Here is a 27,560-nt window from a genome sequence, read left to right on the forward strand (position 1 = left end):
TAGCGCGCCCTTCTCTGATTGGAGGAAGTGATTAGCGCAGGCACACACCCACTTAAGTTCCAGGGCTCGACGAGCGTCCAATCTCAGAAAGATCAAGAAACGAATGTAAAACATTTAAACTAAGTGTATTTGTGAAAGATAGCTCTGAGATATACCTAGCTATCACGTAAGTATTTTTGTCCCTACACATCAAAAGAAGCAACATGTAGTCACTGACAGTGGCATCTTATGATAAAGTTAAAGAAAATGGTTGAAAACTTCCATTTACGAGGAATCTATGCCCTTGTAGATGAGCTGTTTATTTTACTTACTTTTTAGTCTGACAGGGTTATATACCTGCTTAAACTGACTACATTTATAATTAATACATTTAAATATTATTTTAACAAAACCGTATACGTTTTCACGATTTTTCATACCAGAAATAACTGTCTGACCTCGCCCATTAATAAGCCAGGTTTGAAGCAAGTATGTGCTGCCACCTGCTGTAGCCTTAGAGAGTGAGTTATCACAGTATGTTCCATAGTATTGGGCCTTACATTTCTGTCTCATTATTCAGTTCTTCTTAAAGCACGAACGAGATACGTAGTTACAAGCTGCGTCCACAACGGGTTCTTGGTGTAAAAGGCATATGTATTCCGACTGGATTTTGGGTGCCCTTATACAATACAATATTGAGCCAAACCAGAAAGCGCGAGCGCAGACACAAACACGCGCACGCGGTATATATACGCGGTATAACTATAATAACGTAAAATGCTAAACCAATTCCTTATCTAAAACTCTGTGACCAGAAATGCTAAATATCTTTGTTTGTTTTGTATAAGTCTTTTAAAATTATATTTCTCAAACATCCTGTAGACTCCTGTTAAGATTTTATGCTACTGCACAGTAAATTATGTGGCGGTAACATTTGATGGATAGCTGTTCTTTGATCACCAAAGTGATATTAAAAAGCAAAAGAAATAAATTGCTTAGATATAATTTGATTGTTATTTTTTTATTTCAGATTTTCAGAACTGTTGTATTGTAATAAATTACAATAATACTGTGATTTAAAAGCTAGTTTAGTTTTACACTAAGAGCTAAGTAACAGCACCAGGACCCTGGTGTATTATGTAATTTTTTTTAATCCATCATGCCCATCAACATTTTATTGTACCTTTGTTAGTACTACTTTCCTAAACATTTTTAACACACAAAAAAGAAAAAGACACCATTCACCAATAATACAAGACGTCTTTATTTGTATTGCACAAATAATAAGGGCCACTTTAAATTACAGTACAGTACATGTTTTTGCGTCTGTGCATTTATTAATGAGTGGTAATTACTCAGATATTCCCTAAATAATAAAAACATTTTCTATAGACAGCTGCACAAAACAATTTGTAGGTTAATTACAATTAATTAACTTACATTATTATATTCTTAAATTGCTTTAAGTGATTTGTATGATCAAAATACATGAACAGTCTATTAGACAATATCATAAAAAAGAAGCACAGAAAGCAGATCAGTGCATGTGTACAGCAGCAATCTCTTCTGAGTGGCTGTGTCCTTATCCCATCCTCCAGACGGTATGGAAGAACCATGGCCTGCAGGATGTGATCAATCCCTAGAGACGCAAGAAGTGGAATGCTATGATGTTTATTCTTTCCTCCACGGCTGTGCCTTAAAACCTATTTAAGCCTTTCTTTGTCTTGTGATGGCCAAGAAATGAAGTCATCTGTATTTTAATTATTTTATGTCTTGCAAAAAAATAATGATGTCACTGAGGCCTTACTATGTTAAAAGATAAGCCATCATAATCTCTAATTAAGAAAAGTGAAATAGCATATAAAACCTTAAATATTCACCTGTTTCAAATGCTTAACCATCAGAACTCAACAATCACTGGTTAATATCAGTAATCATGCCAGGCTGTATTTTATTACTGTCATGGGTCATATATTGTTTCAACATAAATTACATTAGTAGATGCCAAAGGCCATGTACAGACCAATGTCAAGTCAGTAGCATTTGTCTATAGTGTGTCCTTCCAGTTTTTGAGTTTTATTTCTTTATTTTTGTTTTGCTTTAGATTTATAAGCTTTCTAAATTCATTGCAACCATTGGCAAGTCCAGGCAGCTTCATGGAAAAGGTATGTGGAAACCTGATCACAGCTATATGTGGCTCTTCCCCAAGTATGTTGTATCATTACAATTCCCCTTTACTTAAACTGAAAACCTTAAACATGTTCTAGCATGACAGTATTGCTGTGCAACAAGCAAGGATTAGGTCCACAAGAAAACAGTTTAACAAGGTTAGTGGAAAAGAAATAAAATACCATACAGAGATCTCTTAACTGCACTGGACACCTCTGGGATGAGTTGGAATGTTGTCTGTGTACGCTAGGCCTCCTCACCCAGTTCAGAGCATGACTTCACTAATGCTCTTGTGGTTGAATGAGCACAAATCCCCACAGCCACACTCCAAAATCTAGTGGAAACACTTTCTAGAAGAATGAAGATTGTTATAACAGTAAAGAAGAACCACCTCCTTATTATTATTAATAAGGATAATAATAAGGACTAATTAACATAGTTGTAGAATGTCCACATACTTTTGTATATATAGGTTATGTATATACATTCCTCTTGCAACTGGACGTTTCTGCCCAGTCGAAAACATGTGCATTACTGAATAATTCATGGCAGTTACCAAGGAGTATGATTTAAGGTAAATAGCTGAATAATAGCCTGAGACTTTAAGTTGTTAAGTGTGAACAATCAAGCATGTCATGAATGATTTTTCCAAGGAAATTCTTTCTTTTGTTAGAAAATGATATCCTCGTATTTTGATTACATAGCCAGCACAGTTATAGGAGCCAAATTGGTAACACGTTTATGTGAAAAGTCTTGCAGCCCATGAAATATTGCATTGCAGAGCAGTTTAGAAAGAATATGAGAAAAGAAGCAATTGTGCACAAAAACAACAAGAAGAAATAATAATAATATATATATTTTTTTTTAAATAATAATAATAATAATTTTTTCTTTTATTTTTAAAACAGGGTTTAATTGAGTCCAATGTGTCATGGGATCACTCAAAGAACACATTATCCTGATACAAAGCAAAATCCTGTTTCCAGGACAAATGCATGTATTTAAAAGAACAGTCAGCATGCATGTCATTACAAAGACATTTTTAATACACTTAATTATTCTACTGTTTCAGCAATTATTTTATCATCCCAATAGTGAATTAGATTTTTAATTGCATGAGTAGCTCTTAAAAGGAAACTCATTTCAGCAAGAAAAACTGTCATGGAGTATTCATAGACACCAAAGCCCTTCTTGTGTTACTCGTTCGCTTCGATTACCTCCCATTTAAATCGATTTGCCATTATATCAAAACCATCTTAAGCAGGTCCCTGCATGAACATTGGATAATTAGGCATCCATGTTTTTGTATTTTTTTTGTAAATGTCATTATTTTGAAAATGTATTAACAGTGAAGAGGGTTAAAATGAGCTGATATGGATTCAAAGACTTTATAGGTAGAGATAGTAAAACTCATCAGTTTTTTGCATACCAAAGAAAACATCTAAATGTCAACAATGAACTCAGCTCGAAGGGAATAATAATTGCATTTTTTTGTTGGAGAAATTTATGCATAATTCTTGCCTTTTTAAATGTATTTTATTTTAGACTGGTCATATTATCTGATCTACATTTTTCCTTTTTCGTTATCAACTGAGTCTGCATCATTGGCATTGAATGCCTGTTGTTTTCTTGGAAATGTATTAAAAATAACCTGCTTATTTTTTATTATTATAATGGTGCTAAAAAATAGAAATGTGAATGTGATCTACTTTTTCTGCTTTAACAGCAATATAAGTAATTAAGGAAGGATGAATTAAAATGTTCTGTTCTCTGCCAATCTTACTTACATGGACTGTATTTAGGGCACATATTGGTTGCAGGCAGGGTGCAGAGGCATTAGCTAAGTCTGTCTGGAATTCTCCCAGTGTCCCTGTCTGAAGGACTTCTCCTCCCTTTGCCCTTCTAACTTTAATGATTCTAATTCCCCATGCAAATACTATTCATTTGCTTCAGTTGAATAATTCTGGCTTCTCCTTAACCCCGAGGCTCTGGTAACGGAAATACAAGGGAAGACCTGGCAATTACAAATTTGTACCCTACTTCATGTGCCCGAACTTAAAGTATCTGAACTATGCTGCCAGTTGTGGAATTGAGGAGATGAGGTCAAACATTGCCATTGGATGGTGCACAGAAGAATTTTTTTTTGCCAAGTAACTCTTTTCAAGGATAATGTCATCCATGTGAAACCTAATTTAATGGGCTGATTAATCACTTGTTCAGCTAAGTCTTTGGCACTGAATAAGGTGTGTACGTTTGTATGTTGGTGTATGTCCGCATGCACAACTGCAACTCAACAGGGGTGATAATCTCTCATTACCCATGGTCCCTGGGTATTACTGTGTGGTATAGTGTGGGACAATCCTGAGCCATATTCCTCCCAGGGGCAGATGGAGCGAAGGCAGTCACTCGGTATATAAGCTCCCATTTCTCTTGACCAGTGTGCTCAAGCATAACACATTCATCACTACAAAGATGTGGACACTAAATCAACATGATGGGACCCAGATTCCACTGTCCCTGTTTGAATGCTGTCATGTCATATTTTGAGGTCACAATGAATGTATTATCTGTTATGGCCGTCATAAGAATTCTATGCAGCTGTGTCTTAAACACAGTATTCCACAAACACATGCAAAGCCAGGCTGAACAAATTGAACAAATCATATTTCTGCAGGCTAAATGTTTGACCAATTATCACTGATATAATTTCAAGATTATATCACAGGGGATAAATATAAAATATACTATAAGATGTTGTTATATTTACACAATATAGATTCAATACAGATTCTCTGATTCTACAATTCTGGCTTTATAAAAGAAGTAGTATAAAGATCTAATTTCACAGTTGAAATGTCTTATTTAGCAGCCTGGCTGCATAGTTAGCTCATTAACACGGTATGTCTATTAGCCTTGGGCTATTCCATGAACAGAGAAAGAGAGATCATTGTTTCTGAAGTGCCTCTGTGGGACTTCAATAAATGCACCGAACACATTGACTTCAATATGTGATCTAGATTTTTAATATACTTCGAAGACACCCTTCAGTGGCAAAGGAAATTGTGGTTTTATCTCATTATTAGATTGTACAATTGGTCTGTGTGCTTGGGGCAAGATTGATCACCAGTGGGCTTATTATCATTATGAGAACGTTTAGTGCCAGTCCCTGTTGCCAGCCATGCTGACTGTACGAAAACATCCCCCTAATAACCTTAACAAGAATATTGCCCCAGGATGGCCAATGTCTTTCTAAGGAGGGGCTGCAAACTGCTGGAGGCAACACATACACTGTCCCTCACAAAGTCACCCTGTGCAGCTCCCCTCTTCCTCTCATCTTTATGGCTTTCAGTATTTTGCTCAGGTTCACTAATCCCTTAACCCTCATTTTCAGAGCCTGCACTTTTCAGCTCGGTCTCACACTGGCTGATCACATTGTGCAGGTGGTGGAAATAGCTGAATTGATAAACACATTTACATCACAGAAAACTCAAATACATTGTTTGTGAAGCCAATTGTATTTAGTTTATATAATGAGAGGTTTTTTTTTTTTTTACTTTTAATAGATTATTGAAAACCGGCGATATATTTTTAAGGTGAAAACGAAGCGAAGCGAAAACCTTCATTACAAGACGCCGCTGAAAGCAGCGTTGCCAGGTGTGAGAAAACAAAATAAATAAATATTTTTTTTGACAACAATCGGTATTCAAAGATTTGTTCGTTATGGAGTTATTCAGTACAACTATTAAGAATTAAGAAAAGTTAAATAAAAAATTAAGTCACCAGTTATTCACCAGCCCGCATGTATTCATTAATTACAATTATTTTTAAGGACCGGTTGTAAATCCAAGTGGTGTTACCTGGGATGATAAATATTTTACCCACCATAAAAATAACATCCGTCCAATTTAAGCAGAACAATAGCGAATCTGGCAACGCAGTGAGTATAAGCGTTTTACCAGTTCAGTCAGCGATCTCTAGCACCCTCTAGAGTGTCAGGGAGCTCTCGTGAGCTGCGCGGTGACGTCAGAGACGCGCTGACTCAGTGCAGTCATGTGTAGGGAAAGTCAGCTCGCTTTAGAGATAACAAATAAGGATATCAGGAGTTTTCGGCACACAGCCGGACTGAGATCCCGCATTAAATAAAGTCAGTTTTAAACATCAAGTCGTCATGGCCTCTCTGTTTAAGAAGAAGACTGTCGACGGTAAGTTACTTTTTTCTACTGTTACTGATTATTTTTGACTTATTTTTGCATCTAAATGGAGACTTGCACAGTTTCTCAATTCAGACCTTCCACATCTGCTAATTTATGAAGTAGCTGAGCACCATCAGCTTTAAGGAAGATTCTTCTTAATGCTAACAACAACAACAACAATAATAATAATAATAATAATAATAATCATTATTATAAAATTAATAACAATAATTAATTATTAATATTATTAATATATAATAACAACAGCTATATTCTACTTGATGTGTGTTCTTAGTTAAGTCTATCTGAAATTGGTTCCTACCAGAGATTACGTAAAAACTAATAATAACTCTTCTGTCCACTAATGTCTCCCTTCCCCATCCTCCCTCATTGCAATTCTTGTTTGCTGCTTACTTGTATATTATGTAAACTAGCTGCTGTAACAATAGGAATTAAGAAAGTTCTCTATCTTTAAAGTACTCTATCTATCTATCTATCTATCTATCTATCTATCTATCTATCTATCTCACTCATTCTGTATACATAATGTACCATACTCCACTTGACTGAGGTAAGGCTTACAGTGCAATTCATGGTACCTGGTTTACTCAGAAGGATACTACTCCTAATACTTTTTAATATTGTAGATACAGTATTATGAGTTTTTAAAAATTAGCTTTTAACTAATTAATTTTTGTTATGAAATTATCTCCAAAAGTGTGTATACACAAATCTTTCAGGCTTTCCTGTTTCTTTACCTATGGTGCATGTTGTTGTTGACGGCTGTCTGTGATAACCCATAGCAGCTCTAATTGTATATCTCCTTCATGTAACATACGGCTTTTGACTGAGGTAAACCATACACTAATGAAGCATAATTCAAGGTACATGTATTAACAAACCATTTAACATATTGACTAGGTGTAATGAGGTACATAAAAAAGGATTTAGTCAGAGGGATCCAGTTCTTAATGCTTGGTGGAGCCAGACTAAGTGATTAGTTCATCCATAAATTATTCAAGACTTTTATAGCTAATATCTTTCCTTTCTTTACACTCTTGTGAAATCTATTTCTTGTCCATTTATGGCAACAGACCTACATTGAGTAGACTGTATTTATATATTCAATTTTCTTCATATTGCAGTTATCTACAATGTTTTGCCTAGAATGTCTGCTCAAAACCCAATTTTGCCTTCCACTTCAATTAGCTTTCATTTAATCATAAATAATTTATTTCTGGTATAAATGCAACTCCAAGAGTAATGTATATATAATCTTTCAGGCTTTTCAGTTTCCCATATACTTGACATTTCCTTACATAGAAACCATAGCATTCCTTCCAACACCTTACCATATAACATTTATTCTTGTAGTGTAAGCCTTTAATATAATAATTTCTAAATATGTTTTTGACAGGTGTAACAGATCACTTTTACAAGTAAAAACATATCCTAAATACTTAAGCAAAATAAATAATAATTAATACTTACATGTTGGGTGTATTCCTCTGCGACTGCTGATCCAAGGTTTGTTTCTGAAGTTCATAAGCCAAGTTTAATTTGCATTACTGTCATATTACCTCAGTATTAGCACAGTGTTAGTGCAGCGCCATTGTGCCAACCTGCCCTTGCTCTTACTTTGAGATGGCACAATTGGTTTGTCTCCTAGACTTGCGTAGACGACATCCCACCCTCTAATACGTTTCGATATACGTCATCTTTTACGTAGCGTATTTAAGTCATTAACAGTTACTTTGCATTTTTGGGTGATAAGTTGGTAAGAAAAATTTCTAAAAGCTATCATGTCGTTTTGTTAATCTATTTAAAGTAACAATATTTTGATTGTATTTCATTTTTATTGGTTTTGATAGAATTAAATTTAAAACTTATAAATAATAAAAACTTAAAAAAATTAAGAACTTAAAAAAAATTATGAAAGGATTACACATTTTAATTTTGTTTTGTTATTATTATTATTATTATTATTATTAATAATAAAAATAATAATAATAATGATGAAGTCCAACATTTATTTTTCCCTCTTCTTTATTTTGCAATTTTTTTTGTCTTCATAACTTTTCCCCCTATTATTTTCCCCCTGTTATTGTATGCCAGACAGAGTAGCTCAAATCACGATTTTAGTCTCATTTATGGAGACGTGTGTGCCAGATCATAATGTCCCAACAGGCAGTGGGCTTTTTTTCCCTTGTACTTGAACTGTGTGAGCATGGATGTCTGTTAAACGGTGGATGGAGGTTACTTTTTAAATAATAAAAATGTTTAGCAATTAAATGCCTGATTTCCCTCCAGACAAACTCACCACATCTTTGACTCATGTCTTTCTTTTCCCATTTCTACTACTCTGATTCTCAATACTCTGATTTAATGATTACTTTTCAGTCCTTTTTTACTTTTCAGGCTGTTTTATGGGTCTCTTTTTAAAGTAAAATATGCAGTGTTTTTTTGTTTCTTTTTAACTTTGTGGCCATTTATTTGTGGGTTGGAGTTAGAAAGTATGATTTAAAGTTATTATGTATGATAATACATAAATATAGTATATGATAATATGATAATATAAATGATTTGCCTCAACATTTTCTTTTCTTTAGCGTACATTTTATTTATAAATAAATTTATTTATAAATTTTATTTAAATTGTTACATTCTACAGATTAATTTAAATTTATTTTTGAGAATGTGATACTGGATTTGCTTACCAGTATAAATTGTGGCCATTAAATAATAACACAAGATTTAGGGGTTATAAGCACTTCCAGTTAAATATGAGGTTAATTCATAAAATCTTTAGTATAACATGTTTAAATGGCTCATGGAATAATGCCCTGGTTTTAGATGTTCTCCTTTTTGGAAAGTACTTTGTGATGATTTGAAACAGCCAATAGTTCCCATAAAAATGAGGATCTAATGATGGAAGGACCATGCCTCGATGGGACTGAAGTGATTCAGTGATAATGTTGCTTTCCCATGTGATCACAACTAATTAACTCATTTTATATCAGGTTGAAGCATTAAACAGTTGTGCACAATAATTTTATGCATGTAGTAGGGGGACCAGTTACAATCTTAATTTCTCTGTGTATAAAATGGTATATTTGTTAAGCCTAAACAAAAATACTCAAATAAATTCAGTGTATTCTTGAAGTATTGCAAAAATAACATGGCTTTTAATTTGATAAATAATTGGAGAGCCAAAGCAATCTTTAATATGAAGCAAGTTGATTCCATAAGAGACTTCATGGAAGATGAAGTTTTTGTAGTCCACAAAATCACATCTTTACAGATGAAACAGCTTGATAAAATTTCCTAGAAATTTCCCTAGAATAGATCTTTTCCTATATGTATTTACTGTACATGTACTTTTTCTTAAGAGATGTAGAATTTTGAACCGAACAACATAAAGCCGCTTTAGTAGGAAGCTTCCTAAACATGAATCTGCCGGTAATACACAGTGTTTGGAATTGGCTAAGTGGCCTACATAGTGGTCTGCACATGCATTAGATCTCAAAGACAAGCTTAAAGTTTCAGCTCAATGAACTATAACTGGATTTCCAAGGCAAATTTATTGCATGTTTCTCCTCATCCCCTTTCTGCCATAGATATCATCAAAGAGCAAACCAAAGAGTTGAGAGGTACCCAGAGACAAATCAGCAGAGACCGTGCCGCCTTGGAGAAACAGGAGAAGCAAATGGTAAGTGGGACAGGAAAAATGACATATATGCATGGTATAAATTCCTTTATTTCCTTAAACTGTACAGAGCACGAAAAAACAGTAAAGTGAGGTCTGTTCTGCTTATGACTCATTGTTTTAAATCTAAAAATTAGATTTTTATTTTTGGTTTCAGAAACAAGATAGACTAAAAGGCAAATATGAGAAATGTTAGGGTGCTCTGCATTGCAAACTTGGAATAATGTATTTCACCATATTTTAATCATTAAATGAAGAAACTAGTAATTTACATTCAGTAAACAAAAACATTAATGTAATTGCTCCCAGGAGGTTTCTGTAATTGTATGAATTATTTTTATTTAAAAAATAAAAATGATATCTAAATTGAGCATTAGGCCTACTTGATATCATGGTAATGTGTTGGTTTATCTGTAAGGCAACAAATACTTTCCAGCCATCGGGGGTGGGGCAGTATTATTTGTTTCAGTGGCAGTTTCGAGCGAGGGTTGTGCTTAACACCCCAATTGTATATGAGAAATTCTGGGTAAAGTTGCTCAAGTGGCCAATATTGGCAGCTTTGTGGTGCTGAGGCTCAAACAAGGGACCTTCTGATTAGAAGCCCAGCACCTTAACCACCAAGCTACCTCTGGCTGACTGGTTTATCTATAGGTTCTGTCAAGCTATTCAATAATAACATCTTATCATTAGGCAGATGTAAAATATGTAAAAGTTTAAGCAACAATGTAAAGTGCAGCTTACTTTCTCTTAGCTTATGATGTAGCTACTGTCAGGCTGTAGACAGGAGGCTATACTGCTTTAGACATCAGTCTGTCACTTTTGCTCTAGTTCTCAAACTGTGCTGCCTAGTGGCTGACACAGCAATAAAACATCCCTAATAATTTGTATTCCATTGCTCCCATTTCATCCCATCATACAATATAAATAATCACCATGACAGGAGGAGATTCCCATCAGAAGTTTGTTTCAACTAAAAAATGCCCTTATTTCAGTCACGAAAAGTGACACTAGACTATTGAATCATTTATCGTATTGTATTCGTAGGACACAGTTTTTAAGGTCACATTTTTTACATTAAGGAAAGATGATGCATTTTATGGGTTTATCAGTTCTGTATTGATCTGTTAAATTTGGTAAGGAAATTGACACATGCCAAGTACTTGTTTTCAGTAATCCCATGTGAGTTTTAGCACTTTATTTTTAATGTTTGTTCATTGTTATTAATTAACTTATTTAGTACACATCTAATGTATGTAAACTCTCAGCCATTTTATTTTTACTAAAGTTTTTGCTGTACAGCTAAAAAGTTTTTTTTGCAGATTTTATAACACTGTATTCTGCCAGACATAATGTTTCTATGAGCTTAGTAAAAATTATTAGCTAATGTATTTTTAAAACTGCACAAAAAGTTGTCGTACCAAATAGAGGCTGGGGTAGCTCTGTGTTTATGCTGTTGACCTTTTGATCAGAAGGTCGCAGGTATAAATCCCATCACTCTGCCACTGTACAAGACCCTCAACTGTTTGAATGTGCAACAAGATAAACATATGTTGCTCTGGGTAAGAGTGTCTATTTGTTTTACTGTTTACTTTCCTTTTGTGGTATTTTTCTTATGAAATTTTTAACTCAAACTTTTAGTTACATTATTTCTGGAGGCACCTTAGTATTAAGTTAAGATAAGATAAGATAAGATAAGATAAACCTTTATTAGTCCCACAAGTGGGAAATTTGTTTCCAATGGGAAATTTGTTATTAGAGAATTTTTGTGTAGTACTTTATATGCAACTTATAACAACAGCTAATTGTAAGCTGCTAATTTGCAGCTTTCCTGAAAACTAAGACTGTGGTGATGTTGCACAGCAGAGCTGCTTCAATTTGTTTATGTTGCAATAAATAATTTTTGTCTAATGCATAAAGTCCCCGGAGCTCTCAAGTGCTGTTTCTATTCACTTACTAACAGATGCTTACTTGAGAATCTAAACCAGTTGTTACCTGGGGTACATAAACCTCCAAAATTAATTGTGTTATACTTCCACATCACAAGCACAAAAAAGTATAATAATAAAATTCTTTTATGAAAACCATAACCCATAAAGATGCTTTAAAGAGGCATATCTGGTAGGATGTTATGTTTTATTTATATTATAAATCTATTTATCATAATCAGGAAATGGAAATTAAGAAAATGGCCAAGGCTGGAAACAGAGATGCCTGCAAGATCCTGGCTAAGCAACTAGTTCAGCTGAGGAAGCAGAAGAACAGAACCTATGCTGTGAGCTCCAAAGTGACCTCTATGTCCACTCAGACCAAGGTCATGAACTCTCAAATGAAAATGGCTGGTGCTATGTCTACAACAGCCAAGGTAAGACTGTTACCTTTGGAGCCACTAGATATTCATACATTTGGGTATGCTTATGTTAATTTACGTGAAGTTGATCAGTGATGGTGGGAACACTTAACGTGGGTTGCAAAAGCAGGAGAGTGTACATAGAACATACTGAGCTTCAAAATAATGCATAAGCAGGTTTAATTAACATTTTTCTTCAGAGGAGACGAGGCAGCAGGCATGCAAATAAACAATTTCTGATACAGGGTAAAGTAACAGACACAAAAAAGATCATATCCTAAACCCACTTGAAGCCAAGTCTATTCCAGCAGCTGTTATAATTCAAGGTACAACTGTGTATATTAAATGTGCTGCATTGAAAAAGCTTGTATCAAAAGCGAGCTGGTGGACTACAATAGCTAGGATTACATGGACAATATTTCGAAAATCCAACTGAAATCATTTCAATTAAACATTTCATCTGTTTAAGCCTGGAGTGGAAAAAAGTCTGTTTTGTCAAAGCAGGCCAACACTCCTCTAAATACCTGAGCTCAAGGACAATGAACCTGGGCTATGATTAAGGGGATTTGTATTGTGCCATTAGAGAAGAAATGCTCTATGCGGGCAATACTAGTGCATCTATTTTAGTACTTCCTTTGTGAACACTCACTAAATTAATTGTAAAATAAGTATAGTTTTGAGAATATAAAAAGTGGGACTTTTTAAATTCAATTTTTCAGTAGGTACACACACACACACACACACACACACACACACACACAAAACATCTTCTCTGTGTTAGGAAGAAAGTTATTAATATTTACTTCCCTGTCTGTTGATGTGTTGTGGGAGTTGTAGTGTCGTAGTGAAGGTTTTCTGGAGGAGCTGCTGTCGAAGACATGCTCTGTAATGAGGTTGTGACAGAGAATATTTGTGTAAATAATTGTCTGTAAACAAATTGGGCTTATCCTGTTTTGTCTGCAGTGTATTTCTGTTGAAAGCCCATTGGGCTCTTAAAAAAAGTCTCCTCTCAGCTCAACCTTTTTTATATGTTCTGTACTTGCAACACGATTTATGTTGAGCTACATTCAAAATGTATTCCTCCATGCTGCACACACTGTCTGTCATTAAAATGTTTTATTCCTGTGTCAAAGATACCTTAAAATCTTTCTTTGAATATGATTAATATTATGATGTCTGTGTATCTTTCAGACTATGCAGGCTGTCAATAAAAAAATGGACCCAAAGAAGACAATGCAGACAATGCAGGACTTCCAGAAAGAAAACATGAAAATGGGCATGACTGAAGATATGAGTAAGAACACCTATTAAAAATATTAATAATATTTGATTGACCCTGTTTCAGAACAGGGAACATAAATGAGACTTTGGAAGTAGAGGTCAAAAGACAATTGTTTAGTAAATATGTACTGTAATGCCAAAGTCTTTTTAGGCATGAAACATTCGTAAATATAAATCTTTAAACTCTAACCTAACTATTATTATTATTATTATTATTATTATTAACTGTTATTTGCATTTTTGTATATTTGTTCTCACAATTATTGTTTTCTCTAGTTGTTAACATATTTATTAACTAATCTTAATTTTTTACATGTCCTTGCCCATATGATAATGAATCAGTCAATGTTTTATTAATCATTGGATGCCTTTAACCATGAAAGGCTACACACAGACAACAGATCACCAAATCTAATGCTACTAAAAATGCTAATCTGGAATTGTTACTCTTTGTATTCATCTCGGGATAACGGTTTTATGCAAACAATACTAGCTACTGTACTTTCAGTTAAAATATGAAACAACTGATTTGAATTGGAAAATATAAATACAAACCATAGTTAAAGATTGATAAATGGATTGTGTTTGGGTTGTAGTGTAACAGAACATCTTTCTTTAGCCAGCATGTCACAGAAGAACTTAATGATCTGAAATTATGGCTTTTGTGGCACTAAAAGAGACATAAGGCTATCAATAGTAGACATGAATCCTTTTTTTAAAACATGTCTTATCTCTGTGTTGACTTCGTACCCCACAATTATTATATAATTAGCATATAGATGAAATCCAAACAAGAAAAGGAATAAAAGTGCATAAAAATAGACAAACAGCAAAAATATTTGTATCCATAAACAAATACATTTTTCAGCAAATTTTGGAATATTATTGTTATTACAATAAATTACAAAAAAAATGCTAATAAAGTTTTTTTTTATCCTCAGTCAATGACACACTGGATGAAATTTTTTGTGAGTCAGGCGAGGAGGAAGAATCTCAGGACATTGTGAACCAGATGCTGGATGAAATTGGAATTGAAGTTTCAGGAAAGGTGAGACACTTGTTTACTAGCTAGCTCAATTTCTCTCTAGTTTTCCATGTGCCTTATATGAATAGTTTGGGGTTCCACATAGTTAATAGGTAGTTTCGGCAGATGTGTGGCTTTTGGCTTTGCCTTTGGTTTGTTGCCTACCCAATATCTGTCAACTCAGACAGATGTGTAATGTGCTCCCTTGGGCCTAAACATAATCTATATTTTACCACATTTCTTTTCTCTTTGTTAGTTCTTTTAAATATTATGTGATTATTTATTCTTGGAGTCATTTTGCTGAATGGTGTTATGCAGATGGCAAGAGCCCCCTCAGCTGGTAAGACTTTTCCAAGTGCATCAAAGGCCAAAGCTGCTACCATTTCAGATGAGGACATTGAGAGGCAGCTAAAGGCCCTGGGAATGGACTGAAAATCTTTGCACTCTACACCTGTGCTTTCTGTGCCAAAGCAAAGGGCTTATATTAAAGCATATATACACAAATGTGTATATGTGTAAAACTTTACTGGCTGTGAACACAGAGAGCCACAGAGCTAGCTACTAAATCAATGATGTAAAAATGTAATAATTATGTACCTTGTAGGATTTGTACATATTTAAAAAGCACAAGTGGTTTTGGGGTGGATAAAGGAATTGTTGTGCCAAGGAGGTCTTACAATGAGGACATCATTGTCTTTCCTAAGACAAAGAAGTAGTTTGCCATTTTTTTAATGTACTAAACGACCAGCCTTCTCTAATCCAGTTGCAGGCTTAAATCCAATGATCAATCATTTAATACCCAAGATTTTTTAACAGGTCTCTCTTTACATCATTTAGCTTAGATCATGGTTTGCACTCCAAAAAATAGTGTTATGGTTTTAGTGTACATAATGTTACATTTCTGGTGAAGTGTTTATATGTGTGCTGTTTCTTACGAGACTCCCAAGTTTCAGTCCCTTTAGCTCTGTAGGTTATCTTCCATGAATATTGAAAGTAAGTTTACGTTTTTTCCCCATAGTGAATTGGGTGGCTTTGATGCAGTTGGTAAGCAATTGGTAAGCATTTGTCTTGCTCAAAATCTTTCTTATAGAGTTATTGAATGGCATTATGATGAAATGGTCTTCAATACTGGATTATTTGGAAAATTAATTCATGCATAGACATAATTAACATAATACATACTGTAATTTAGAAATAACTACACTAGTATATACAAGTGGTCCTGTCAGCAATAGTAACTCAATTAGTTCTATATTACCTCCACTAAGAGGTCTTTAAGTGGATGCAGAAACACAGGTGTGGAAGAAACACTAAACTGTAGTGTCAGCTGTAGTTAATTATGTGGACTTGTATTTACTGAAGAACATTGTTTCAGGGATCATTATCACAGCTTAGTCCACATGTGCAAGCTAATTAGGCTAAAGGTCTGTTACTGACCTGAGAATTCTCCTATCATGGTTAAATTAAAGCTGCATCCACTGTTAAGAGAAATAAGCTGTGAAAATTACTAGGAAGAAGTCAATGTTACTGCTGTTGTTCTCATGTGAAAACATCATTAGGTGAAGGACATTTAAATTTAAACCATACCATGCTTACTGAATAGTACAACTGATATTGTGAAGTATGGAAAATTAAACTCTGGTGTAATTTCAGTGACAGTTGGAAAAGCAATACATACTGTATGTTTATCTTTCATTTTCGTTTTTAACATTATTATTATCGGTATGTTTTAATTTATTGTTTTTTGTATATTTTTTGTTAAATGTATGTCAATAAAATTTTATGGATTGGATGATTTTGTAATAAATAAAATGTGTAACACCTTGTGGTGTGTTCTTTGCTCCTACAAAGTTGCAAATGCATCAGAAAACCAAGGGTTTTATGTATTTTTATTGTTTGTTTTTTTGTTTTTGAAAAATTAGTCTAAGAAAAACAATGCATTAATGTACTTGTGCGAATTTCTCCTTTTAGACCATTTTTAATTGCATTAAATTATAGTTAATTGTTCATAATGATAAGCGAATATAATTTTTACATAAGGCCTTAATGAGTTTTTGCAGCATGACCTTGCTTAATTGAATTCTGAGGAACCCATTAGTTTTGAAATAATTTAACAGTGTGTGAAATAATGGTGAATAAATCACTCTAAAATTAATAGATTTGTGGAGAAACTCAACCACTCCATTTCTTTCTGTTTTTATTATTCTGTATATAATGTATGCAGTTATTGGTATAAATTTTTTTTCAACAACACTGCACCATTCTTGAATGTAAATTCAACTCTATAACTCATATGTATTGTTTTGTTTATTGCAAGCAGTGACAGGATGCTTATGAGGGTATGTCATGGCATTTCATGAATACAGGAAAAAAGTCCCCCTGAATGTGTTTGTACACTCAGGATTGTAGAACATTACAATAAATATTCCATAGTAAAACCCAATGGGGACAGAGAAGAGCTAACACTACTGTTCTCCACACCTAGGGGAGTAAATTAATGTCTGCCCAACACCCATACATTTAGACACACACACACACACACACACACTAGGAACATGTACACATGTACATCCCCACACAACTTGGTGTGTGTGCTTGCCTATCTGCTAATATGACTGTGTTAAATTGAGTAATATGTTTAATTTGTACTGCCATCAGTTGATCTATTTGATAACTATACAGTACAATGCCATCAACTGTAGTTATCTCTTTTAATTATTTAACCTATTAAAAACCAGTGTTAGTACAATGAGAGACTTTAAAACCCAACATGACTGTTAAACTCACCATGAAGTCCTCCTATACTGTATGTGTTTTCATTGTCATTTACTTATTTAATATATTAGTGATTTTACAATGGGAAATCAGTGTTTGACTGACTAATCTGTAGAAAAATTCAATAAATAACATTTAAAATTACTGCAAAATTTAGACCTGAATATATTAACTAAATTAAGTTACTCTATCAAAATGCTTTGTCACACTCTGGGATGAATCATTTTTCATCCAAATAATAATAATAATAATAATAAATAAAAAACTCACATTAATGATGTAAAATATAATGACAAACCTAACCTTATTTTAAAGATTAACAGCAATTCCTTTCCATGTTTTTCCTTTCAAATGGTCACATATGTACGGGCACATTCACTCCTGCTAACAAATCAGAAAGTAGTTTTTCCCATACAATGTCAGCATGCACTATTGTTTAATACACTTAACGATTTTCTGTGACACACAGTTACTTTGGCTGTCTGAGGAGTTAGGAGGTAAAGGGTCTGGGCCTGAGCAGAGTAGCTTTTTAACACCTGATCATCTATCATTTCTACATACAGTATCTTTGGTCATAAAAGAGCTGTGGTGTAGACTTGTCTTGACTCTTTTTTCCCGCTGTCTGCGGTTGCAGAACCAAACACGAACCACCTCTTTCTCCAAATGTAGTCCCTCCGCCATGCGCACAATCTCCTGTGAGGATGGCTTACTCTTCTCTACAAAATTCCTCTCCAGTGCCTCCTTGGCCCCTAGACTAAGAAAAAGAATTATTAATTTATTTCTTGGGAAGAGTGTTTAAATGAAGGATCAAGAAAAATCAAAGATTCACTTGCACACATACTGTATAATACCTGATGGTGGTTCTTCGCTTCCTTTTGCGTTCTTGAAGTCCCATTTTGTCATTAAATAATGCTGTGAAGAAAAATAAAAAACAAACATTCGTGATTTTTGCAAAATGCCTTTAATAATAGTTGGTGATACAGGATAAGTGGCTGAATATGTCCTTCTCTGGTATACTTACAGTATACTCTAAACATTTAAGAAGTTGAAAGTTTCAAGGATTTTCCTTGAAAGCTTTCCAAGAACTTCCAAGAGGGAAACAAAAGTGGACTACTGTAATTTAGTATATTACATGGTTCAGTGTAAGCTGCTCTTGTTAATCACTCACCACCAGCCTGCTCAGCCTCTTCTAACCATTTGGCAAGTATGGACTTCAGCTTGCATGCGTTTTTGAAACTGAGCTGTAGGTTCTCAAAGCGACAGATGGTGGTCTGGCTGAACTCAGAGCCATGTACAGCTGCTAGAGCCTCTCCAACGTTAGTCTGAGTGTAACCTGTAAGGTTTATAACATATCAGATATTATAATTTTTACTCATGGTAGTTTCTTGCACTAATATCAGCTTTATTTAATTTCATTTACACCCCCATTCTTTCTACATTTCCATACATTTTCAGGTTGTATGACAATTTAATTGAGGGTTTCACAACAGAAAGAGTGGATATTTATTCAATTACAAATATCATGGTGTTTATTATTTGAAAAATGCAATCATGATAAAAAAATGTATGAAACTGCTTTTCACTGTTATGGCCAGAACTTTAAATTCAGGTAAACACATGTGACATTAACGGTAATTGAAGAATATGTCTGTAAAGTCACAAGTAAAACTATAAACACATAAATTAACCTATATGAGATAAATTATAAAGTGAAAAATAAATTTTGTCTACAAAAATAAAACTAACACGTAAAAAATTTTGATTAAAAGACGTCTATACTGTTAGCACCGTGAGTTAAATGCAACAAAATGTCCGGAACAAACCAAGTTTGATTCTGCGCAGTTTGAAGTCATTGGCAAACTTCTCGAGCTCACGGATCTGGGGTGAGTCCATGTCTGGCGGCTCCTCTGCTGCTCGACTCTTCCTCCTCAGCTCCTGCTTGATGTCCCCCAGGGGGGGCTCATCTGTGAACAGGGCCTGGGGCAGTGCGGAGAAACTGTGGGACAGAGTGCACGAGCCCCCCGCCAGACTGTGCTCAGGGAACTTATACAGACATGGAGCCAGGGCACCTTAGGGTCGGATGAAGTCAGAAACATTAATTATGATATCATTGTGCGTTTGTTTATGTATTAACAACTGCTGTTAGCTGGGTTTAAATACTATTGCATACAGTATAGTCGCAAAAGTCAAGTTTCTAGTAGGCAAAAACAGCACTCTGCTGCCACCTTGTGGATATATCTGTAGGCTGCATGTTACTAACAAACCCTAACAGTGGTAAAAGAAATCAGGTTTAAATTACACTTCAAACACCATGCTAGATAATGTTTCATGTATAAACATAAAATGTTTTATTTATGTGATTATCTGGGGTTTAAGGCTAAGTCTAATTTCTTTTTTTTTTCTTCTTTTTTTTTACTTTTGGCCTTCATTAAGTCAAGGGTTCTTAAATGTATTTATTATTTATTTATTTTAAAGTTAGAGACCCCTTTAACTGCAAAATAATTTAGGTATATATGGTAATTGCTATGGACTATAATTCGATAGGTATATAGTATTTAAATATTAGACTGATTATGGCTATGGACACTGTACATATCAAAACTATTAATTCATTAATTCACAGTATAGACACTAGGGGGAAGACTATTCACACTTTTTCTTCCAGGTCCTCAAATCCATCCTCTTCCTCATTATACTGCTTTATCCTATATTCAGGGTAGAAGCTATCCTAGGAGGCGCAGGCCACACACACGCTCATTCAGACACTACAGGCACTTATAAATGCCAATAAGCCTAACCGCAGGCTAATTGGGACTGTGGGAGGAAACCCACCAAGCACGGGGAGAACATGTAAACTCCATGCACACAGAGACGGAAATTGAGCCTGGCCGGGAATCGAACCCCTGGAGGTGCAAGGCGACAGTGCTAACCACTACACCACTGTGTCGCCTACTCTATCGTCCTAGTCTTTTCTAAATAAACTGCAGTTACATTAAATTTATTACTTGGTATGCCTCAAAGTTCTATTTTGGAATGATAAAAGTAATCTTAGCAGGCAGCAGTATCTTATTTCACTCAAACAAAAAGAAAAAAATATATATAAATTTTTTGCCCTGAAGACTGTACCTTGAAGAGAGTTTGCTCCATTAACCATATTGTGTGGGACGCTGCAGGTCTGCAGAATGCGTGTCTGGGAGATGCTGGCTGAGAGCATTTCCTGTGCTGGGGAGAGAAAACTTGCACTGTCATCATCAAACAGTCACACGCACACAGAAAGTAGCACTGATTGTTATCACTCAAAGAACCGAATTATGCTTTGATTGAAGGCTTCTGAGGCAACCCAACACACCTGCCATCATGCCATAGGTGGTCTGCTGGTTGCTATAGTGACATGGCGGCATGGAGTAGTGCAGGCCAGCTGAGGCATTACTAAGGGCAGATGTGGAAAGATGCATGTGAGAGCGCTTGGACGACTGGACTAGGGGCAAACCTGAGGGAACTGTGAAGAGAAGCACAGGACATGCATGTAATCTTATCAGCTACATCCAAAGGGCAAAATGATAAGAACAATGACAGGGATTCATGGAACTGATGAAAACGTATCATATTGTTTTAACATTCTAAGAAAAATAGACTATTTTTGAAAAGTTATAAATGAATAAGGGTATATTAGATCACAAGTGAACAGGTCAGTGCTTGAAGTTCACATGAAATTCATGTGTTTGAAGATGGAAATTAAAAATTGTGTGTATTTCTGCACAGTAAAATTCTTTATTCTTTTGGTATTCTTTTGTTAGTAACAGACAGGGTTAGGGGCCTTGATTAAGGGCACAACAGCGGCAACCTGGCCAAACAATTGACCCACCGATCAGTAACTCAGAGCCATAACACACTGAGCCACCGCCACCTGTGGTCCATGGAAGGACAACTGGCTGCAGGGTCACAGGCAGCCGAGACTCTTTAAGTGCATAGGGAGTGAAGTGTAGACACCCTTCTGGTCTTATCCAACAGAAGAGCTATTGAAGCACAAATTACTGAAATAAATTAAGGTATGATAAGGTATAATTATGATAGAAATGTGTTAAAACATACAACGCATTACAGCTTGCTGTAGATAAGGCTGCGTAGCTGCAGTCCATTCAGAGTGGCCATGCTGACCTTTGCCCACCACTAAACCATTGTGTATCACTTATTTGTGGAATGAAGAAAGATGAAAGCTGACAGATGCAACATGATGCTCTGTGTAATGTGTTGCTATGTACTTGCATTCATGTGGATTTTACAATGTGAATTTTACACCGTATCTAAATATTATTGGAGGCTAAATGGCAGTGGCCTCTTTCAGGAGCAAAATGTACATGCCGCACAGCAAACCAATTGTTCAAGAACAAGAAAAAGAGCTCATGGTGTTGACTTGGCCTAGATACTTTTCAGATCTCAGTCTGATGGAACACTTGTGGGATGTGTTGGACACACAAGTCTGAACAAGGCTCAGTTCAAACTTCCAGAACTTAAATAATCTGCTGCTAACATCTTGGTGCCAGATATCACAGCACACCTTCATAGGTCTTGTGGAGTCCATGCCTTGGCGAGTCAGAGCTATTTTTGCAGCACAAAAAGGCCCTTTTTTCCCCCAACAATATCTTTTTTGAGTTTATATATATATATATATATACAGAAATTAGAGTGCTTCCACATCAAAAGGAACATTTAAGGCAACTAAATTATTGGATAACAATAGGAGAAAATTGGATTGGTCAATCAACCTTTAACAGTCAATCAGACAATCAGATATTTATAAGATGATAAAACAACATTTAGGTGGAAGTACAAAATATGACCTGTAAATAATAACTTAATCAAGTAAAAGAAAAAAAAAAAACCCAACAACAAATAAGTTTCTCTATTTTCCAAGGGTTGCTCAACTTCACCTCAATTGTACTGTTGTGTATGGTTCAAAATTACAAACTCAAATTTATTTAGTTTTGGAAGCTGCAGAGGACTGACAACAATTACTGTACATCTCATCTGCCTCATTCACAATACTACTAAGATCCACATTTTCCATATATTGCATAAAGGGACCCCAAATGTTTTGAAAAAGTGAGAGTTTTACCTTGACAATGTAAGTAATTTTCTCCATAGGTAAAGTTGTGGAAAATTCCTTTATCCAGTTAATGAGTTTTGATTTACTGGTCTTCCTCCATGAGAGTGCTATAACTCTTTTTGCCAACAGTAGACATAAGTCCATGGCGTTAATTATCTTTCTAGACATAAGATGTCCATCAGGATATAAACCTAAAATAAATAGTTTAGGGTCAAGATCTAATTGTACACCCAATATAGTATCCAGAGCTTGTTTGATCTCTTTCCAAAACAGTTGCATTTTATTGCATTCTCAGATACAGTGGAAGAATGTGCCTTTCTTCTCTCCACACCTGAAATACAAGTCTGGGATATCACCACCATACTTATTAAGCTTTTCTGGAGTCACATATGTCCTCATTAGCCAATTATATTGCAGTACTTTGAGACGAGTACTGGTAGTTTGTGTTTGTGCCTCAGCACATACCTCCTCCCAGTCTTCAGAGGATAAGTCCTCCTGTAAGTCTTTCCTTCAGGCATTAAGTTTCCCTAAAGAAGATTCAGGGGAGCCCTCTACTAATGTATTATACAGTTTGGAGATTATTTTCTTTCCAAAGCAATCTTTTTTCATTTCTGTTTCCAATGTGGACAATGGAGGGATTGACAAGCACTGATTTTGAGATGATCTAATAAAGTTTCTCACTTGTAGATATTTAAATCGACGTTTGCATGGAATATCATACTTAGCAATCAACTCCTCAAAAGGCCCTTTTTAAAGTGTTTTTTAAAAAGATTTTATGAGGGAACAGGGTAAAATCCTTAGAAAAGAACAAAATCCGTACTTACTACAATTCCTTTAGTACCGTACTTATTACAATTCCTTTAGTTCCTTTAGTATCGTCAACTCTTGCTTTGTTATTCCACTTATTTTTCCCTGATGTTTCTTTATCCGATCTGTAGTATTTGAATGTTACATTCTTGTCTTCTGTCCGGAATTGTATGAAGACATCTCCATTGCTATTTGTTATTTTTAACACTGCTTGACAAGGAATCACATTATAGATCAGAAAGACAGCGATTGTCAATACATTATTAGATAATCAGCCCTCTTCAAAATGTTCAGGGGCACCTATCTGAATCTTGTCTGAGGCGAGTGTATAATTGTGTGCTGGTAGAAATAACATACTGTAAGTAGTGCATTATACGCAATTATTGCATTATAAGCAATTTTGCTAAAGTGCTGGGATTTATTGTGTGTAGCAGTGAGTGGGAGAAAAACATCATTAAATTTAGTGAGCTTCTTAGGGACATTTATTCAAAGCTGTTCTCATATGCAAGTCACTGATGCAAAGAACAAATGCTAATTTAGCCATCAACATGTCAAAACAACAACATGTCTGGTTCTGTAATTGCCATGTGAAAACAGCAGCTGTGCAAACTATGCTTATAATTTTTACTTATTTTAGTCTATTGCTGTTTGTCAGTCCACATTCTCCAGATGCTAACTTACAAGCCCATATGAAAACACAACACAGCCCATTTTCATTAGACAGCACTGTACAGCTGGTACCTTGTCAAAGAAAAGCAAATATTACACAATTCTCTGGCATATTGGCACCATTTAGTGTTGGTAAATGGAAAAGCACTGAAAAAAATGAACAATTGTTACAAAAATGTTATTTTATCAAAGTAAAATAATAATAATTATAATAATAATAACAATACTACTACTACGACTACTACTACTACCACTACGAGTAATATTAAAACAGTGCCAGTACACATGCAACTTTGAGCTAGGAGATAAAATACATTTACATTTCAGTAACTCTGGGTAAATGAAGTGAATAACTAAATTAGAATAGAGTTTGTAGTTATGATGGAAAAAGTCATGACTTCAATGTAAGTGCAAGACAAAGATCAAGTAAGATGTATGTGTAATCAATAACACTGGAGAATTTCTGTTTTATAAAAACAGTGACCTCCCAACCAAGCCTTAATCGCTTTTTTCGTCTCTATCGCTCTCTCTCAGACAGCTATTTCCAAACCTTGGTCTCCTCTGAGATTGATTTATAACAAGCCTATTTGTCTTCACGCTTATGGGTATTTTAAGACAACCTACTGGTCAGTCAGCGAGAAAGAATACTTTGTGAAAGCTCCTTTGCAAAAAAGCTATTAGATAGTTGAGTGAATAAAATCCCAGTATCAGTAACATTGCCTTCGGTAGATCAGAAACACATCAGCTCTCAACAGAACACCAAAGTCCTCTGCAATTGTCTTGTAATTGCCTATGCTGACAGATGTCAGCACTCTTATCACTTTACTTTCCTCTATTTAAGTCTAAGATGAATGAGGTGTGTTTGCTGAATAGTGGTGCAGTTACCTGGAGGCATAATGTTGGTAGTGTGGCTGGTGACAGGAAGGCAGTCAGCACCTCCAGCATGGTGCATAAGTAGAGGCAGCGCAGCTGAATCACCGCTCAAAGTGCTGAATGAGTCAGTACTGCTGAAGGCCTGGCAGCTCATGTCTTTTTGTCTATCTCTGTCCTGATGTCTCTGGGCTCACCTGCACTAGCAGTATCAGGCCACCTGTGTGATTCATGCATGGCATGTACAGGTATTTATATGAGCTTCTCCTTCAGGTTTGCTCATCCATGTTAATGCTTTCCTTCCCAGGGAGGGCCACATCAGGCCTCTGCAGTCTCCTAGAGCAAAAGCACAGTAATTAGGACAAAAAGGGGTAACCTGACACCCTCCTCCCCATTTCCACTGTCCATGAGGGTTTCAGTTAATGCCTGTCACTGCTTAAACAAATCCACTGTGATTGTTTATTGGCTAAACATGTACGAAGGCAGTACATATTAAAGGCAGCCAATATTAAAATGCTGCATGATTTTTTTTAATACGTATACTATATGAAAGAAAAAAAGATGTGAATTAGAATAAGTATATAAAAATGCCATAAATTATTTCTAAGATTTAAAAATCTAAATTATAAAATAATAAGAACTAAGTTAATCTAAGGTTATATATAAACACTAGTTTACTTTAATTATAACAATTTTATGTGTAATTTTATGTGAGGCATTTATGAATCACTCTTAGTTTTCAGTCAATAAAAATCTGTTCATCTTTTATGCTTTACTTCTGTCACGTTTAGTACAACTACAGGGAATCTTTCGGCAGTACAAGAAATGTTTATCTAGGCTTTTATGTGTAAAGCATGCCAGCTGGTAAGTGAGGATTAACTTTTGCATGACTGCTATTCAGATAGTCCATTTGTGTAATTGTTAAAAGCACACGTTTGAGTCTTGACTTGTTCTGCTTGTGATCATTTCACTCTTAAGGGAGTACTTAAGGAAGCAGGTGACTGGCCCTGCAAGATTTATGGCCACACACAGCTGATCACCAGTTGAAGTAAAGCTCTTCAGAGTCTTTGTGTTTGACATTGACATGTATTGCCAACATGTAATTGCATTTTGGTAACTGCTCATCTTTGTAAACTGTAGGGTTTTCATTTAGATATGTAAATGAAGTAATACTAACAATATTTTTTTCATTACATCTGCATTTAAAGATCATCCCTTTTTTTTAAAGTAGATATTTGGTATATATTTTATATTTTGTAAAAGACCTTACAAGATAAATTTATAGAAAAATCATGCATATTTCACATGGCCTTGTGTGTGTGCCTTATATATATATATATATATATATATATATATATATATATATATATATATATATAGACAGATTGCACACTGACCAGTCTGTGGCTCCGCATCCCCATCTTTGACACCTTCCCATCATAGCCAAAAATAACTTTTTCAGCAAATTGTGCTGCAGTAGCTGTTATGTGACATTGGCCCAAGCAGCGTCACCTTTGCTTCCAATACCGAATAAGAAGTACTGGACACCTACAACTTGCCAGTAAAAGACCTGCTATTCTGGAGATGCTCTATCCCACCTTATTAGCTATCACAATGTGGTCCTTGTCAAAGTCTCCCAGTTCCTATGCTTACCCAGATTTCCTGCTTCTAGCACATCAATGTTGATAACTGACTGTTCACCTGCTGCCTGATATATCCCACCACAGTATAGAAAGATAATTATTGTTATTCATGTCATCTGTCCGTTTGTGTGTGTACCCTCCCCCTCCCTTCGCACCTTAACATAATTACATTTTGCAAAATAAAAAACAGAATCACTGATTTAGAAGATGACTTGTATTGACTCAATCAAGTGGAGCTAATCATCTTCTCAATGGCACACAAAGTTTTGCACATCTCGACAAGTTTTGCCCACTTTTCTTTGCATAACTGGTACGTGGAGTTCAATGTGGTGATGACCGCTTGTGGACTGTAGTCTTTAGATCATTTCACAGATTTTCAATTGAGTTTAAATCTGCGATCTGATTAAGCCATACAAGGACATTCACCTTTTTCTCCTTCAATCACTGTGTGGTCAGTTTTGCTGTGTGCTTTGGGTCATTGTCATGTTGGAAGGTAAACCTTCTTTCCATTGACAACTTTCTTGCCAGAAGGCAACAGATTTGTCTCAAGAATTTGATAGTATTTTGCCCCATCCATTTTCCTTTTATCCTGCCAACTGCTCCAAACCCTGCTACAGAGAAACATCTCCATAGCAGGATATTACCACCCCCATGCTTTATTGTATGACTGGTGTTATTTGGACAGTGAGCTGACATATCATCTGGTCTTGTTGTCATAATTAAGTTTTAAATCTGACTTCCTGCATTTTTGCAAACCTCAGTAATGACTGCATATGGACTTTGTTGAGGAGTGGTGTTTTTTTTTTTTGCAAACCTCCTATACAAGCTACATTTGTAAAGAATTTGTGATATTGTTGTAACATGCAGACTATGACCACCCTTAAATGAGCAAAATGTGATTATTTTAAAGGGGGTGATTATTTTCAATACCCACTCTATCTCTCTAGATGGATAGATAGATAAATAGACAGATAGACAGACAGACAGATA

At 35.2% G+C, this 27,560-nt stretch overlaps 2 protein-coding genes across 3 annotated transcripts; one reads left to right on the forward strand and one right to left on the reverse strand.

Moving 5' to 3' along the window:
• The first annotated feature begins 75 nt into the window (after positions 1–75).
• On the forward strand, positions 76–16,401 carry chmp2ba (charged multivesicular body protein 2Ba). 2 transcript variants are annotated; one of them, XM_053496898.1, is made up of 7 exons: positions 76–166; positions 2,084–2,144; positions 9,959–10,050; positions 12,215–12,409; positions 13,586–13,688; positions 14,617–14,723; positions 15,018–16,401. In XM_053496898.1, the coding sequence occupies exons 3-7, from the start codon at positions 10,048–10,050 to the stop codon at positions 15,129–15,131; spliced, it is 522 nt and encodes a 173-aa protein (XP_053352873.1). In that variant the 5' UTR covers positions 76–166; positions 2,084–2,144; positions 9,959–10,047; the 3' UTR covers positions 15,132–16,401. The 2 variants fall into 2 exon arrangements, with proteins under 2 accessions (XP_053352873.1, XP_053352872.1); XM_053496897.1 differs by lacking the exons at positions 76–166; positions 2,084–2,144 and adding an exon at positions 6,248–6,350.
• A 1,613-nt stretch (positions 16,402–18,014) lies between these two features.
• pou1f1 (POU class 1 homeobox 1) lies at positions 18,015–25,084 on the reverse strand. Its single transcript, XM_053497133.1, has 7 exons — positions 24,943–25,084; positions 20,824–20,973; positions 20,601–20,696; positions 19,298–19,543; positions 18,643–18,807; positions 18,326–18,386; positions 18,015–18,228 (listed from the first exon to the last, which is right to left on the reverse strand). Exons 1-7 carry the CDS (start codon positions 25,082–25,084, stop codon positions 18,015–18,017), a joined length of 1,074 nt encoding a protein of 357 aa, XP_053353108.1.
• Between the last annotated feature and the right edge of the window lie 2,476 nt (positions 25,085–27,560).

The sequence above is a fragment of the Clarias gariepinus genome, chromosome 5 (assembly GCF_024256425.1).
Source record: "Clarias gariepinus isolate MV-2021 ecotype Netherlands chromosome 5, CGAR_prim_01v2, whole genome shotgun sequence".
In the NCBI taxonomy this organism is placed as follows: Eukaryota; Metazoa; Chordata; class Actinopteri; order Siluriformes; family Clariidae; genus Clarias; species Clarias gariepinus.